The 16,169-nt window shown below is 35.5% G+C and overlaps 1 protein-coding gene across 2 annotated transcripts in view; it reads right to left on the bottom strand.

The window, feature by feature from the left end:
* Positions 1-16,169, bottom strand: part of UCHL3 (ubiquitin C-terminal hydrolase L3) — a 46,278-nt gene that overhangs the window by 28,753 nt on the left and 1,356 nt on the right. For both annotated transcript variants that reach the window (XM_043892214.1, XM_043892215.1), the window contains exons 3-6: positions 6,212-6,340; positions 3,565-3,721; positions 3,130-3,215; positions 1,243-1,290 (exon numbers count right to left, since the gene is read on the bottom strand). In XM_043892214.1, coding sequence (XP_043748149.1) covers positions 1,243-1,290; positions 3,130-3,215; positions 3,565-3,721; positions 6,212-6,340 — 420 coding nt within the window. The remainder of the gene's footprint in view (positions 1-1,242; positions 1,291-3,129; positions 3,216-3,564; positions 3,722-6,211; positions 6,341-16,169) is intronic.

Below are 16,169 nucleotides of genomic sequence, written 5' to 3'. Positions count from 1 at the left end.
TATGCAGAGTACATCATGAGAAACGCTGGGCTGGATGAAGCACAAGCTAGAATCAAGATTGTCGGGAGAAATATCAATAACCTCAGATATGCAGATGACACTAACCTTATGGCAGAAAGCAAAGAGGACTAAAAAAGCCTCTTGATGAAAGTGAAGGAGAGTGAAAAAGTTGGCTTAAAACCCAACATTCAGAAAACTAAGATAATGGCATCTAGCTCCATCACTTCATGGCAAATAGATGGGGAAACAATGGAAACAGTGACAGACTTTATTTTTTGGGGCTCCAAAATCACTACAGATGGTGACTGTAGCCATGAAATTAAAAGATGCTTGCTCCTTGGAAGAAAAGCTATGAGAAACCTAGAGAGCATATTGAAAAACAGAGACATTACTTTGTTGACAACGGTCCGTCTTGTCAAAAGCTATGGTTTTTTCAGTAGTCATGTATGGATATGAGAGTTGGACTATAAAGAAAGCTGAGCGCTGAAGAATTGATGCTTTTGAACTGTGGTGTTGGAGACGACTCTTGTTGAGAGTCCCTTTGACTGCAAGGAGATCCAACCAGTCCATCCTAAAGGAAATCAGTTCTGACTGTTCATTGGAAAGACTGATGCTGAAGCTGAAACTCCAATACTTCGGCCACCTGATGCGAACAACTGACTCATTTGAAAACACCCTGATGCTGGGAAAGATTGAAGGCAGGAGGAGAAGGGGACGACAGAGCATGAGATGCTTGGATGGCATCACCAACTCAATGGACATGAGTTTGAGTAAACTCTGGGAGTTGGTGATGGACAGGGAGGCCTGGCGTGCTGCAGTCCATGGGGCTGCAAAGAGTTGGATACAACTGAGTAATTGAACTGAATTGAACTGAATTGAGCCTGATAAAGACTCTTGAAAATCACACTAGCTATCTACCTTTACTACAGTGCAGGTATTTTTTTTTTAATACTTGCAAGTCAAAGGAAACTGATGCGGAAGACTCAGGCCACCTGTTAGCCAAAGCAAAGAGCATACAGTCTGCAATCTGTCTCAATGATTAGACTGAAACGGCTGTTATCAAAGATCTTGTTCATGGTTGGTCAACACACATTCTTGGGCTACTTCATGACTACTTTTACATAAGCAAATTCCCTCAAAGGAAAAAAAAATATCCAAGTAATTTTCCAAATTATGTGTCATACAATAATACTGTGATTAAACTCACACATGGCAGGAAAAGTTTTGAAAAATGTGAAATACCTCAGTCTGACCTTCATGGGCACTGGTCTCATGAGTAACTCGAATGGCCTGTAATAAGAATATAAAGTATTAATAGGAAAAAACGATTATATTCAACTTTTTGAATGAAAACAACAATGCCAAATTTTAACATCTAAAGCCTTGTTTAGAAACAGCAGACTGGAGGAGATTTCTGGAACAGTTTAACACTAAATATTTAAGAATGACTTCTGAGTAACCAAATGAATTGCTCTGCTTTCCAACCCACAAATCTCCAAAGCCTCGGGAAACTGAGTATCTGCTTATTTGCAATTGCCAGTGGTAAGTGGGGGTCATTTATGTTGTTTAACTGTTAGAACTAACATTTAACACTTGATTCAACTGAGACTAGAATAAAGTAACATCTCACAGATAGAGACTGGAAAAAGCTTAGCTCATCTGTTTCTCCAGGTTACATGCTATTCTGCAGCTCTGGGTCTATTTATGCTTAATCATGCAGCTTCAGTCAGCACTTTAGAAATGTGGAGCCAAAAGCATGCATTTATCAGAAGCTAGAGATTTCAGGTTCCTGAACTTGAAAAAAAATGCTCTTGTAATATCCACTATTAGCAAAGATGAGAAATGGACAAAGAAGTAAATTACAGGTGAAAGTAGAACCTTTACAAATGGCAATTTGGCAATAATGTCAAAGCTTTAAAAAAACATGCAATCTGTTTGATCTATCAATTTCTTTTCTAGTTTATATATTTAATTATAACTCTACACAATCATATATAACTAATAATATTTGCAAAGATTTAGCTACAATGATATACCTTGCAGTATTTTTTCAAATGTTGAAAAAAGAGGGAAAAATATTAAACTTCTGACAATAATTTATTGATTAAATAAAATACTACACAATGGAAAGCTAGGCAGCCATTAAATGATGATGTCAAATATATACTTACTGGTATGTAATACGTTTGTGATAAGTGAAAAAAGCAAGTTATAAAACAATATTACAGTGTGATCAAACTTTGTGTATATACTTATATACTCCCTATAAAAAGTATTAATGATGACTACCTCTCACTGGTGGGGTTACTGGTGAATTTTATATTGTTTACTTTTATGTAAAATAAAGATGTTTCATGAGATCTGCAGGTTTTTTAAAGAAAATAACTTAATCAATGTATATGAGAATGTTAAAACAACATAATCAAATCAACGGATTTACTGGGCTTAAACTCTGCATAACATTGTTCTAGCCAAGTAATTTTTTACACAATACTGTTTACAGTTTCAAAGAATGTACAATCCACTTAATAATGTCATTAAAAAGTAAAAAGTCTTCAAAAGCAAAATAGATTTCAAATATAATAAATGTAAATACCACTCTAAAAAAATTCTATGATATGGTATAATCATTTAAAACTAGACTATGTGGCCTGTGTCCTCACACATGAAAAAATATTACTACACTGATAAAATAGGTAAAGAGTGTTCTGACATCTACCATTAAACCTTTGTTTTTTCCATTCACTGGTCTTCAGCCTTGTTCCAAATTCGCAGTGAAAGACACACAGGGTATTGCCAAAGATATATTTACCACAGGAAGGGAATGGTAAGGAATGGTCAACTATAAGATATTTTTTTTTTTAAACTATAAGATATTTTATAAATTTGTAAATCAAACTGCCTTTTTCCTCTCATTCAGCTCTGCACATAGAAAAGAAGTGACAATTTATCAACATTTATGGTTATTTCAGATAATGTTACCTGAAAAGTACAAAAGGCCTTTTTTAATGGATACGACCAAATCCTTAATTGCTCAAAACTGTAGTTTCAAAACAAACTCCCAAACAGAATCTACAATTCCACAGAACTTTGCCCACATATGAGAGCAAGGCAGAAAAAGGTACCGACGTCATAGTTCTCCAGGTATCTGGCTCGTTCTTCAGGGCTCATTGATGCAGACTCCTCCAGGAATTTTTTCAAGGTTGATCCAGATTCTGAGAATATTAAAGATGATAAAATTGAAAAGGCCTGGTATCTCAAAGAGACTTGAGACATATTAGAAGCAAGCTAACTATTTTTCAGGTTAAAGCCCTTTCATTGGTAAGTAAGGAATGTAAGATAAATGACAGGGCTTAAACCTCTGTTTATCAACAATATAGAAGAATCGGAAGGATGAAAATTTTCCCTAATAGGAAATATGTACATTCCCATTATAAAAGAAAGAAGGGAGGAAAAGCTTTATTTACTATTTCAAAGAAAGAACTAGAGCACCACCTACTGCTCAATAAGTTAACCTACAACTTAAGGAGGGGGAAGAGAGCAGTAACGAAAAACTGTTTATACCAAAGTGCATCTTGTCTTTATTGTTGGCAATAGCATGTATTAGTCCAATTGTCCCACAGGCATTGCTGATTGTTTGCTTCATGAAATATACTGACGATGTAACATCTTGTCCCCGAGATTTTATTTTTTCCTCTTCTTCTGTTCTGAATACTTCATACTATTAAAAAAAAAAAAGGTCTACATGTGAAAAATAATACATTAAAAAGGACTCAAATGTAAACCTGGAAAAACTCTATATATTGGTGAAGATATAATTAACATGGCATACTTTAATGCAACACTATAAAGTATTTTAAAAAGAATAAGATGGATTTACATATTCTGACTCAAAAATCTGTCCATTATTATAGAGTAGTTTTAGGTCAGTATATATTAATATGATTCTCAATTATGTTTTAAAAATATTTATATATGCTTTGAAAAGTGATAAAGGATATAAACTTAACAGAGGTTATCTCTGGGCTAAGATATTACAGGAGAATTTTTATTTTCTATTTTTCACATTTCTGTATTGTTACATCATATTAACAAAATTCATACTACATTTATAACCATATGATATTCATAACATTAACCATTATCTATAACAACTGACAGTAAAAACAACACGGAACAATCAGGTCAAAGTGTGTGCTCTGCATCTGATTGCCTGAACCTACTACCGTTATAAGCTGTGCAACTCCAGCAAGTTATTTTTTCAATTGTAAAAAGCATTAAAAATAATGAGGTTAAAAAATGAGGGGGGACAGAATAAAACGTTGTAAATCAATTATACCTGAAGAAAATGGATTTTTAAAAACTGAGTAAAGAGAACGAAGAGAGTAGAAAGATAATTTTATTGTTTCGATGTTTTCCTGTAATTTTCAGATTCCAATAGAGTAGGGAGTCTTACTATAGCCCACAAGCTACAGGCCACATCTGGCCCACTGCCTGGTTTCACAGATAAAGTTTTAGCTTTGTTTTGTCTATGGCTGTCTTTATACTAAAAGGCAAAGTTAAATAGTTATAGCAGAGATTATTAGGCCTGCAAAGTTTAAAATATTTACTAGCTGACCCTTCACAGAAAAAGTCTGCTGACCCCTGCAGTAACAGAAATAAATGATGTCTATTAAAAACCCATAATTAAGGAACTGTTTTTAACAACAAATGCACCTATGCCTTAAGAAATAATTTCTGTGAATGTGCTTCTAAATCAAATTTTAAAATAATATTTTCTGAATAAATTCTGAACCATTAATTCAGGCATATAGTCCAATTGATAAAATCTGAAAGGTTCAATACAGTAAGGTCTTGTGCTGAAATGTTTATGCAATCTTTCCGTTTAGTCTGTTATTGTTGTTGTCTAACATCAATTCTCCTTGGTGACAAAGCAAAATGAGATTTGATAACTTTTTAAGATTTAACGTTTAGAAAAAATATCCTAAAATGACACAGAGCAGTTTAGGAAAAAAGGAAAAGCAATTGTAGCAGACTACAGTGCAAACAGAGAGTCAAAAGACAACAAAAATATTAATATAGAGAGAAATGAATTTACAGCTTCTTCACCTATGATTCATTGGTTGGTAAGCACTACAACGAAGCATATTTAAAACACTGTAACTGACTTTATTTAAAGCATAATGAGGTATCCATGACAGTTCTTTTTCTATTAGTATGCTGAAGCCATTCACAACTACATAATCAGTTTCTAAATTAAAACACTTTATAGCTCCTAAAATATCCATAGATATCCTCTGTGACTTTATTATGTCACTTGTTATGAGCTGAAAGAGGGATCTACCAAATTTTAAGAGAGACCAAAAAGTGGCAGATCACTATATTCTCTACTTATATAAGTAAGTATAAATACTTACTCATTTCTCTCACATCTTCCCAAGCACTTACTCCATTTTTTACAATGCTGAGCTCATCCTATTATCTCGAAGTTTAAAAAGAAAAATCAGAAGGCTATAGTCTCAAAGTCATTTTAAAATGGGCTTAAAATTTCTGGCTCCATAACACCAACATCTACATGATTATCATTCTAGAAGGAAGGCTGAAATGACAGATCTGAATGTGGATACAGAGATCTAAGAACAGCTGTTCAGAATCCCCAACATAGTCTAAATCTGCAGATTAAACTGTATTTTAAGCTTAAAGATTTCCACCCAAATCAAGTTTTTATCTGAAAATAATGTAACCCATGTCATTAGTTATATTACCTCCTTAAAACAAAGATTTGTTTATATATATATATATATATGATGTGTTGAAAAAATCTACATATTTTATATAGTGAAAATTTGAATAGATATTTTGTATTTATATACTTTCTAAGACACATTTAAGATTATCCATTTCTAAAGTATATACATCAAAATGTGATTAAATGTCACATCAAAACAGGTGAGGCATATTAACCATATTTAAAAAAAAAAAAAAGAAAACTATCCAAGTTTATAAGACTTACCCAGGGATTCTCTGTCAATCTACAAATCAAAATCTAAATACATCTCTTTAATAAAATTAGATTTTTAAGATGTCCCCATTCCTAGATTTCCTCATTTTACGCAAGAATAGAGTTATGTGTTCTCAAAGAAGAGCACAGGTTGAACTCAACATTGAAAAAGAACTCTGCATTTCCCAGAAACTCTTACTTAACAATCACCTTTTCTGTAATCGGGAAGAGAAGTAACACTGCACACACTGGCCTTGGTACCATGCTAAGGAGCTCAGGATCCATTCCATACACATCAACAAACTGCCAGTTAGGATGCAGACCTAATTGTTTGAGAAACTGGGAAAAGAGGAAAAAAACAGGGAAAGTATTTTTATAACAGGGAAATAACCAATGTGTATATACTATGTATCTGATATACAAAAGGGAATGGAAGGTATGAATATTACTGATGTTCAATAAGAATAAAATAAAGCAGGTTCTTCATGAATTATGTGAGAAGAGATAGCAATTTATTCATTCACTTAACAAACATTTAAAATTTATAACGTATTAAGCAAAACTCCTTCCCCACCCCCACCCAATCCATTACTTTGGGATTGAACAGCCAGGACTTCCCCAAACATACACAAGGTGACTTGGCTGATATCTTAAAACTCATTCTCAACATGTGATTTTTAAGGAAATGCATCTAAGTTCTAGTATATAAAGACTTATTTTAGTAGTAAATCAGCAGTTTATCCTAATTATAAAAAATGATGCCTGAGGTTTAAAGACAAATGCTAGATCAATATCACAAGTTTTATCAATGAGCAAAAGAGTATATAAAGCCAAAAAATCCAAGTGAATTGTGTGAATACCAGAAAGTGCTTGACATAAAGTCACCTACTGGCTCTCTGACTTCCAGTACACAATGAAACCTACTCAAGTTCACTGTCTCGCTTACATGTGATAAAACAACTGTAACAAAAGAGAAGTGGTTTCTTGACTCTTGGAGAATTCATAGGGAAATATCAGACCCTAATCTACTGCAGAGAGAAAAAGAACATCATAATGAGAATGATGTGAATTTCACAATAAACTCATATGTCTGTATGGAATGAAATTGATGATTTTAAAAACTGCACCATCACAAAATAAATTTTACATGACAGAAATAAAGGAGCAGAAGAAACAAGAAACTTATTAAAAATGCACCATTATACCTTACCTCAAGAATACATTATAGTATCTACTGGTCTAACATTATGTGAGATTTAAAAATAAAAAAGTGCCTTGGGTATTTCTCCCTAAAGAACAATCATAGGTACTTAGATAATGACACTTTGCAAAACCAGTGGAAGCCATGACCTATTACATGACAGTCTTAGTCATCTCAGTCAGGTTATCCAAGAAATGACTTTTCTGATGAAAAGATGACCACTGTCCACATCCCTCCATCTCTTGGCTTGTAGAAGAAACACTCCTTAATGATAATATGGTTGGCCAAAAATAATGTCCTTGATATGTTTAATAAGAAACATACTGAATTTAAAAACTTCTCTCAGCAGAATGTGCTCAACAACCATGGATTCATTAACATGCTCTGCAACAGTCTGAGGCCACAGAAATCAACAAACTCCTCTAGTTAATACCAATTCTTCATCTGATTCTTATTTTTGATTCCAGACTTTAATAAAGTTCAATGAAGTATTCCAAACTACTTCCTCTCCCTTCTCCACTGCCTCTGAAATTGTTAGTCTTAGCCCTCCTCAATATTCAATTCTATCTATAAACCAAAAAAGGACTAAAATTGACTGCAGAGCCCAGGGAAGGAACTACATCTTATTCATCTTTTTAATTCCATACCACAGACACTCAAGTTATATTTATGGAACCAGCAACAAATTTGTTGAATTTGTTGAAAACTGTATATTTTAATCTAGTCATCTGTATGTGGGCATATGTCTGTTAAGCTGTGTTAATAATGAATATTTAACATATATTTGGTTTCATTTGTGCCAAGTTAAAGAGGTAGGAAAGATACATTTGGCTTCTAATCTGAAACCAGACATTTATTTTATCAGCTCCACATACTCCTGATACCAAATACTACCTGCACAGAACCGACAGCTCTAAAAGGCACACTGTCAAGGAAAAGTATCATAAACCCTCATAAAATAATTTAAATTTATTGGTTAATTTTATGTAACCCCAAGTCATATTGCTATAAAGTTATAAAACAAAATGTACATGTAAGACAGGAAATTTTCACATCTGTGCTGTAAACAGAAAGTAACAGTTAAACATTTTAGGGAAAAAACAATCTGGACAAAACTGGCAAATTACCTTGAAGTTGTAAACTTATTCCATGCCAGCCAAAGCTAAAGAGTATAAATATTACCAAGCTCCAAAGGCGGCTGGTTGTAGTGAGAGTGCTAAGTACTGGACTGAGGACACATTAACGATTAAATATATTAAAATGATTAAAATTTAGCTGGAATCATACTTCTCCTTAACTTTTTACTCATAGTTTATCAAATAAGATTGATCAAAAGAAGTTCAATTTAGTTAATATATATGAAGTACATCAATGCAAGCTTTGTTGCAGACATTGTTATGAGTCAGACTCGCCCAGGAAGTTATCACAAGCACAGAAAGAACGCTGTGTCGAGTCACTTAGTCGTGTCCGACTCTACAACCCCACGGGCTGTAGCCAACCCAGGAATACTGGAGTGGGTTGCCATGCCCTCCTCCAGGGGATTGTCCCAACCCAGGGATCGAACCGAGGTCTCCTGCATTGTAGGTAGATTCAACGTCTGAGCCACCAGGGAAGCCCAACAGAAAGAATAAAAGCAGCTATTTACAGTAACTACCTCTGGGCAGTGGAAAAAAGGTGAGGAAAAAGGCTTTCAACTTTACAGAGTATCCTACTTTTACTATTAAAAAGAAAAAAGAAAAAAAAAAAGAACCTACCTGCAATGTGATAATCAAAAACAGAGAAAGATTAAAAAGAAATTCTCTAAATTAGTAAATATTAACAGCAACTAGCGTGGGCAGTATGAACTCAACTTTTTATTTTCCAGTATTTTCAAAAAGTGTCATTTTTACAATAGTTAGATGTAGTTTCTAAGATAAAATCTACAGAACTGATACGCATGTATCTTCTTTAAATTTACAAAACTGAGAGAAAACAAAATACCAGTAGTAAAACTACTCCAAAAAACTCTCCAGACCACTCACAAAGTATTCCACGTGCTACACGCACTTGCACAGACCTCTGTACACAATTATTAATAGAAAACATCCTGCTTGTATCAAGTATAATAAAGGGATTTATAACCGCTAACCTTAGTCTTCTGGCTTGTTTAAACACTGGATAATAAAATAACAAAAAATTCTGACTGACTAGCTCACTGAATCTTCATAATGCCACTAATGTTTGGCTTATCAAGAAAAATAATTAATAAAATAGATTATGTGCCCCCAAAAGATCTTGGTTAACTCATTCTTTTTATTCTTTGGGCCAAAGAGAGTTATTTCCACTAGATGCAGAGTTCTTTAAATTATGTGCCAACATTTTTAGAGAGTATCCTGTAACAGAAACTATGCTAGGAGCTTTAATGCACTTTACTTTTACCGCAACTGGCAAAAGAGGTTTTATTACATCCTTTCACCAACGAGAAAACGGAGCCTGGGAGATTGTGTGACTTTGCAAGGTCATGTTGCCAGGGCTGCCACACTCAGCTCTGGAGCTCTGGCACTTATTTACCTGTCTCTCACGGCTCGAAGTATCTTTTTGTACTTGGTTCTCTAACCACAGCCACAATGAGCTCGCCTCCAGTTCTCGAAGTGTTGACAACCATCGCTCACCTTGTTTTTGCACATGAACTGGACTTCTCTCTAAAAAACTGTTAGCCCCTCCTTGCCATTTTTAATGAATTCCTCCTTATTCTTTAGGTGAGAGTCAGGTTAGCAAAAACTCTGATTACATATATGTAAAAAAGAGAGAAAAATTAAACCTACCTTCCTTTTAAATCTGTTCTAAAGCCACTTGCTCTGATCTCTAATGGGCAGTTCAGGACAGCAATATATTCTGCCTCACTACTAATTTACTAATCCTTTGGGTTATGACAGAAATTATACTTATCCAGTAATTGTGTGATATCACCACTAGTAAAAATATACTAGTAGTAACTGTTGGATGTTACTAGGACTAGGAAAATAACCAAGAGCTAAATGAGAAAACAATGGTTCCTAAAGTCTGGAAATGAGTAAAATGAATTTTAATAGATATTCAATAAACAAAGAATAATAAAATTATTTAAGTACAGAATGGGGAAATAGTAAAAATATTTTATGTAGGGACTCGAAAAAAGGGGAGTTCAAGGTTACGTCACTGCAGGCTCCATATGGAGTGACTACACAACTGTCAAAACAATGATGCAATGCTGGATCTGCTTTAAAAGTTGGATTACTCAGGATAATGTAGTAATCCACTATTTCAACATAGACTATGCAGAGTGAAATATGAATCAGCTCTGGGAGGCCTATTTTATGAAGGATGACGACAAACAGAAGCAGGCTCAAGGAAAGGTGACCAGAATAATAAGGTTTTGGAAGACATCACAGCTGGAGAATCTGGGCATGTTCTGAGAAGACTTAAATTATTATAATCCTTTTCCCCAAATATTTTCAGTAACATCACAAAGGAGCAATTAGATTTACTCTGCATGATTTCAATGGGAGGATGACAGACAACTGGAGGAAGTTACAGAAGAGCAGATTTTGTTTCAATATAAAGAAATATAATTCTTCTAATTATGTATTATACATTAATTCTCATTATAATAAAAAAAAGACTAAACCACTTTAATGAGATAGAATACTGTTACTGAAATATTCAAGCAAAAGATTCATGACCACATTAAAGGTAATCTTAAGAAAGATTTTCTGGAGCACAAAAGCAGCTATATAAGATTTAGTCTTCCTTCCACCCAGTAACTATTTGCTGAGAGCCCTCTATGGGCCACACACCACCCTCAGTACTTCAGACATGTCCCTTCTCTCACAGAACTTACATGCTAGAGGTGGGATACATACGATAAACAAGCAGACACAAAGACAAGGTAATTTCACAAGGTGATTAAGTATTATGAAGGAAATAAAACAAGAGATGACGTCAGTGGAGACTCAGGGTGGATGGTGGGAGGAGGATGGGACATGACCTGAATAATCAGGAAAGACTTACTGAGGAGGTAACTTTAATATACAAACAACAAGAAAGAATCAGCCATGAAATAACTAAGATCGTAGTGATTCAAGCAAAGGATGAGCTATACGAAGACTGAAGCAGCAACAGGCTTGGCATTCAAAGGCTGCAGCCCAGCGAAAGCGGGAGACAGGCACAGTACCTCCCTATCAAGTCAGAGTAAGCAGCCTGAATGTATTCTAAGGACAAGCAGTGGAAGGCTGTTTTGTGTTCTGAGTGTTTCAGGCAGGGAAACACAAGTTGTGACTTGCATTTTTATAAAATCTCCCTGGATAAACACTGGGAACAGATTTTAGGGTGGCATACGGAGAAGCAGAAAAACTAGTTAGGAAGATATTGCATTGTTCAGACTAAGGATGACAGTGGCTTGGGATGCAGCAGTAGAAATGAACAGAATGGGCAGATTTGGGATAGATTCTGAAAAAAGTCTACCAGAGTTGCAGATCATTGGGTCTGAAAGACTAGGAAAAAAGAAAAATTTATTTAATCCTTACAATTTTGCAAGATAGGGAGAGACTGTGAGAAACTAGGGCTTCCCAGGTGGTGCCAGTGGTGAAACACCCACGGGCCAGTGCAGGGGAGATGCAGGTTCCGTCCCTGGGTCAGAAAGCTTCCCTGGAGAAGAGACAGACTACCCACTCCAGTATTCTTGGGCTTCCCTGGTGGCTCAGATCGTAAAGAATCCACCTGCAATGCCAGAGACCTGGGTTCGATCCCTGGTTTGGGAAGATCCCCTGGAGGAGGGCATGGCAACCCACTCCAGTATCCTTGCCTGGAGAACTCCATGCACAGAGGAGCCTGGCGGGCTATGGTCCATAGGGTTGCAAAGAACTGGACATGACTAAAGAGATTTAGTACCCATGAGAAACTAAGAAACTGAGGTACAAAGAGGTTAGATAACTGCCCATGATCTCAGAGCAGAGATTCAAACCAAAGAAATTAAAATCAATACATGAATGGCCTCTCTAAATTAGTATAGCACTGCAATCAATGACATTGACTTGAGCACTGGATAAACGGCACTACCCTGAAAAGACTGGGGAAGCAGATATGGAGGAGAGATGAGAGGATGTAAATCCAGATTTCTTTTTCAGCCATGTGAAGTTTGAGATACCTGTATCTAAATGGAGATATCAAAGTGGTGGCTGAATATATTAGTTTCCAATTCTGTACAGAAGTCAGGACTCGGGGGAACATGGGATCAAACATGTGACAGCTGATGATATTAATGCTCTACAACAGAAAAGATTAGCAATCTAGACAAGGCCCTGAGGAACTCTTCAGAAATTGGAAGGGAGATGACCCAGCAATAGCAAATCTAGGAAACAGTCAGAGAAATAGGAGGCAAGCAGAATTATCACAGAAGCCAACGGAGTGGGTACTCTACCAAGTGTTGCTGAGAGATCAAGAAAGTGGTGAGAGAAAAGTGAATGCTGGATCTGACAAAGTGGTGATTAGTAAACTTGAGAAAAGTAGTTACTGTGAAATGGTGAGGATAGGAGTGAATACAGGAAAAATTTGTAGATACGGACAATTTTTTTGTGGAAATTCTACAAAGAAGGGAAGCAGAAAGGAGATAGCAGCTAGAGGAGGACAGGGTAACAAGCATGTTTTTCCCAAGAAGGGAAACCCCAACTAACAAATGTTTTCATGTTCATGCCAACTACCCAGCACATGACTTCTAATTCTTTTTCCAACAATAAGCAACTAAACTAAATACAATAATAATGTTAAAGTAAATTTCTTTTCTTTCAACCTCTTCTTGGGCTTTTCTCGTGGTTCAGCTGGTAAACAATCTGCCTGCAATGCAGGAGACCTGGGTTCGATCCCTGGGTTGGGACGATCCCCTGGAGAAGGGAAAGGCTACTCACTCCAGTATTTTGGCCTGGAGAATTCCATGGACTGTATAATCCATGGGGCTGCAAAGAGTCAGACACAACTGAGTGACTTTCACTTTCTTCACTTTTGGCCTCTTCAATAAAATCCACAATTAGGAATATTTCTAGGAAATTGTCATATCAGAAATCAATGGGTCTAAAACACAACAATATTCAAAATTATAAACTGTGGCCGTGTAATACTCAAATCACAAAACATAATCAAGATGAAAATCTAGTGTGATCATAAAAATAAATGCTATGATTGCCCATAGCACAGAATGTTCTTTGTAAAAAATGTTATAATTCCTGACGCTTAATTACTTGTAACTTTCCACTGGCCTTAAGCTATCAGTTCTGTAAATGCATATATAAACAGAACAGAGCTTAAGTTTTTCCAATGATTTTCTTCTGTCATTGAACTGATTTTATTCTAGGTAAGTTCTACCTAGAGTAAGATAAAATATACTGAGAAGAGATTGATGATAACATAGTAAGCAACAAAAGAAATTACTACTTACCACACCTACTGAGACATGTGGTTACCAGTTAACGTGCAACAGTTAATAATGATCTTCATCTAGTTGACATGTATTAATCATTCCTATAAAAACTAGTCAACATTAAACAGTGTTTGCTGACACTGAGTACAATAATAACACATGCAACCACCAAATGGTAACAGAGTGAAACCAAGATAAGTAAAAGGCCAAGGGTTCCATTAAATTGAGGAAATAAGAAAAGGTGGAGGTGGATATGGTTGTTGGGATTAATCTATGGCTGTGAGTTAATTCAGTTTCAATTCATTTTAGATTCTCAGTTCTGCCACTAACACAAAGAGAATAAAGAAACAACTACAAAAATTTTGGTTAAAACTAATCACTTTTTAGATTACTTGTCCATTCTCCCACTAAATGTGCATTACTTCTTTAAATAATAAGTTTAAAACAAACGTAATCACACCAAAGCATGCCAGAAACTGTACAATCATATACTAATAATATCTCTCTCTGTTTATGTCACTCAGAATGGCCTCCTGTCACCATTCAACTTAGTGTGTTTTCCCTGACGGTCTTCATCACTGTACCATTAATTTTCTCCACTGCACTTATAACAATCGCTGTTTCCTTTCTTCTTTTACTTACTTGTTTATTGTCTGTCCTCCCAAAGGACTGAAAAGCAGAAAACCATAAATGTTTTCATCACCAAATATAACCAGCTCCTGCTCAGGTACCTGGTATTCCAAAAGGTGTCCCCCAAATATTATTTAATTGATGTGAATAAGTGAATCGGTTTCACAGTCTACCAAGATCTAAGTTTCCAATTATAAAAGCTTCCATCTTATTAAGGTGACAATATTGTCTAAAAATGATTGTTTTTAAGTCTGTTGATAGTTAGTAATGAGCCAGCTTTACAATACCAGAATAAACTGTTCTTAGGATATACTACCCTTTTTATATATTGCTGCATTCTCTTTGCAAATATTCGGTAGAGGATTTCTACATCCATGTTCATGAGGGATATTAATCTGCAGTTTTTCTTATTATGGCTTGCCTGAGAATGCTGGTCATAAAAAGAGTTGGGAAGTGCCCCCCTTCTATGTTTTTGTAGGACTGGTATTACTTCTTCCTTAAATGATAACCTCAAGAGACACAGGAAAGCCATTTGAGAAAATTCAACATTGATCCATGATAAAAAATCTCAGCAAATTCAGAAAAGGGAACTTCCTTAACATGATAAAAAATATCTACCAAAACCCTACAACTAACACATCTAAAGACGAAAGATCAAATGTTTTCCCTCTAAGATCCTGAACAAGACAAGGGTGTCCTCTCTTTCTCCATTCTACTCAATTTTGTATTAAAGGTCCTAACCAGTGCAACAAGAAGAATGAATAAAAGGCATTCAGACTGAAAAGGCAAAAATAAAACAGTCTAATCACAGAGACTATGACTGTCTATTTAGAAAATCTCAAAGCATCTACCAAAAACAGCCACTAAAGTAAATGAATTTAGCACAGCATTAGGCTACAAAGTGAATATGCAAAAATAGCTTCTATTTCTCTATACAGCAACAGACAACCAGAAAATAAAATTTTAAAACAGTATCATTTACAGAAGTGCCAAAAAGTCATTAAATACTTACTTAGGTATAAACAAACAAAAAGTGCAAGACCAACATGCTAAAACAACAGACTACTTTTGAAAGAAATCAAAGAAGACCCAAACAAATGATGAGATGCACCATCTTCATGAAATGCAAGACTCGATACTGTTAAGATGTTGCCGCTGCTGCTGCAGCTAAGTCACATCAGTCGTGTCCAACTCTGTGCGACCCCATAGACGGCAGCCCACCAGGCTCCCGTCCCTGGGATTCTCCAGACAAGAATACTGGAGTGGGTTGCTATTTGCTTCTCCAGTGCATGAAAGTGAAAATTGAAAGTGAAGTCGCTCAGTCCTGTCCGACTCTTCGCGACCCCACGGACTGCAGCCCACCAGACTCTTCCGTCCATGGGATTTCCAGGCAACAGTACTGGAGTGGGTTGCCATTGCCTTCTCCGGTTAAGATGTTAATTTTCTCCAAAATGTACCTATTGACTTAGTTACACATTCACCATCAAAATCATAGCAGAATTTTTTGTATAAATTTCTTAATTTACACAAATCTTTCCATCAGCTTCTCAGCTGATTCTAAAATTTATATTGAAAGACAAAGAAGCTAAAACAGCCTAAACAATTTTGAAAAGGAGTGAAGTTTGAGAATTCATACTATTTATTTTCAAGACTTACTATAAAACTACAATAATGAAAATGGACACATAGATCAACAGAACAGAGTCCAGATATATGGCAAATTGATTTTTCACTAAAGCTATAGAAAAATTGAGGGATTAAGTCTGAGAGAAATATGCTTCTTTCCTATGGCACTAAATCAGAAGTTGGAAATACTAACTTCTTTGGCCTCAAGATTTTTCTTAACAAAAGCATCAAAATGTTGTAGAGGGGGAAATGAACAACAACCAAAGGAGGTAAAACAAAAG

The sequence above is a fragment of the Cervus elaphus genome, chromosome 30, assembly GCF_910594005.1.
Source record: "Cervus elaphus chromosome 30, mCerEla1.1, whole genome shotgun sequence".
NCBI lineage: Eukaryota > Metazoa > Chordata > Mammalia > Artiodactyla > Cervidae > Cervus > Cervus elaphus.
The sequence above is the reverse complement of the archived record's forward strand: the minus strand, read 5'-3'. Positions and strand labels throughout refer to the sequence as shown.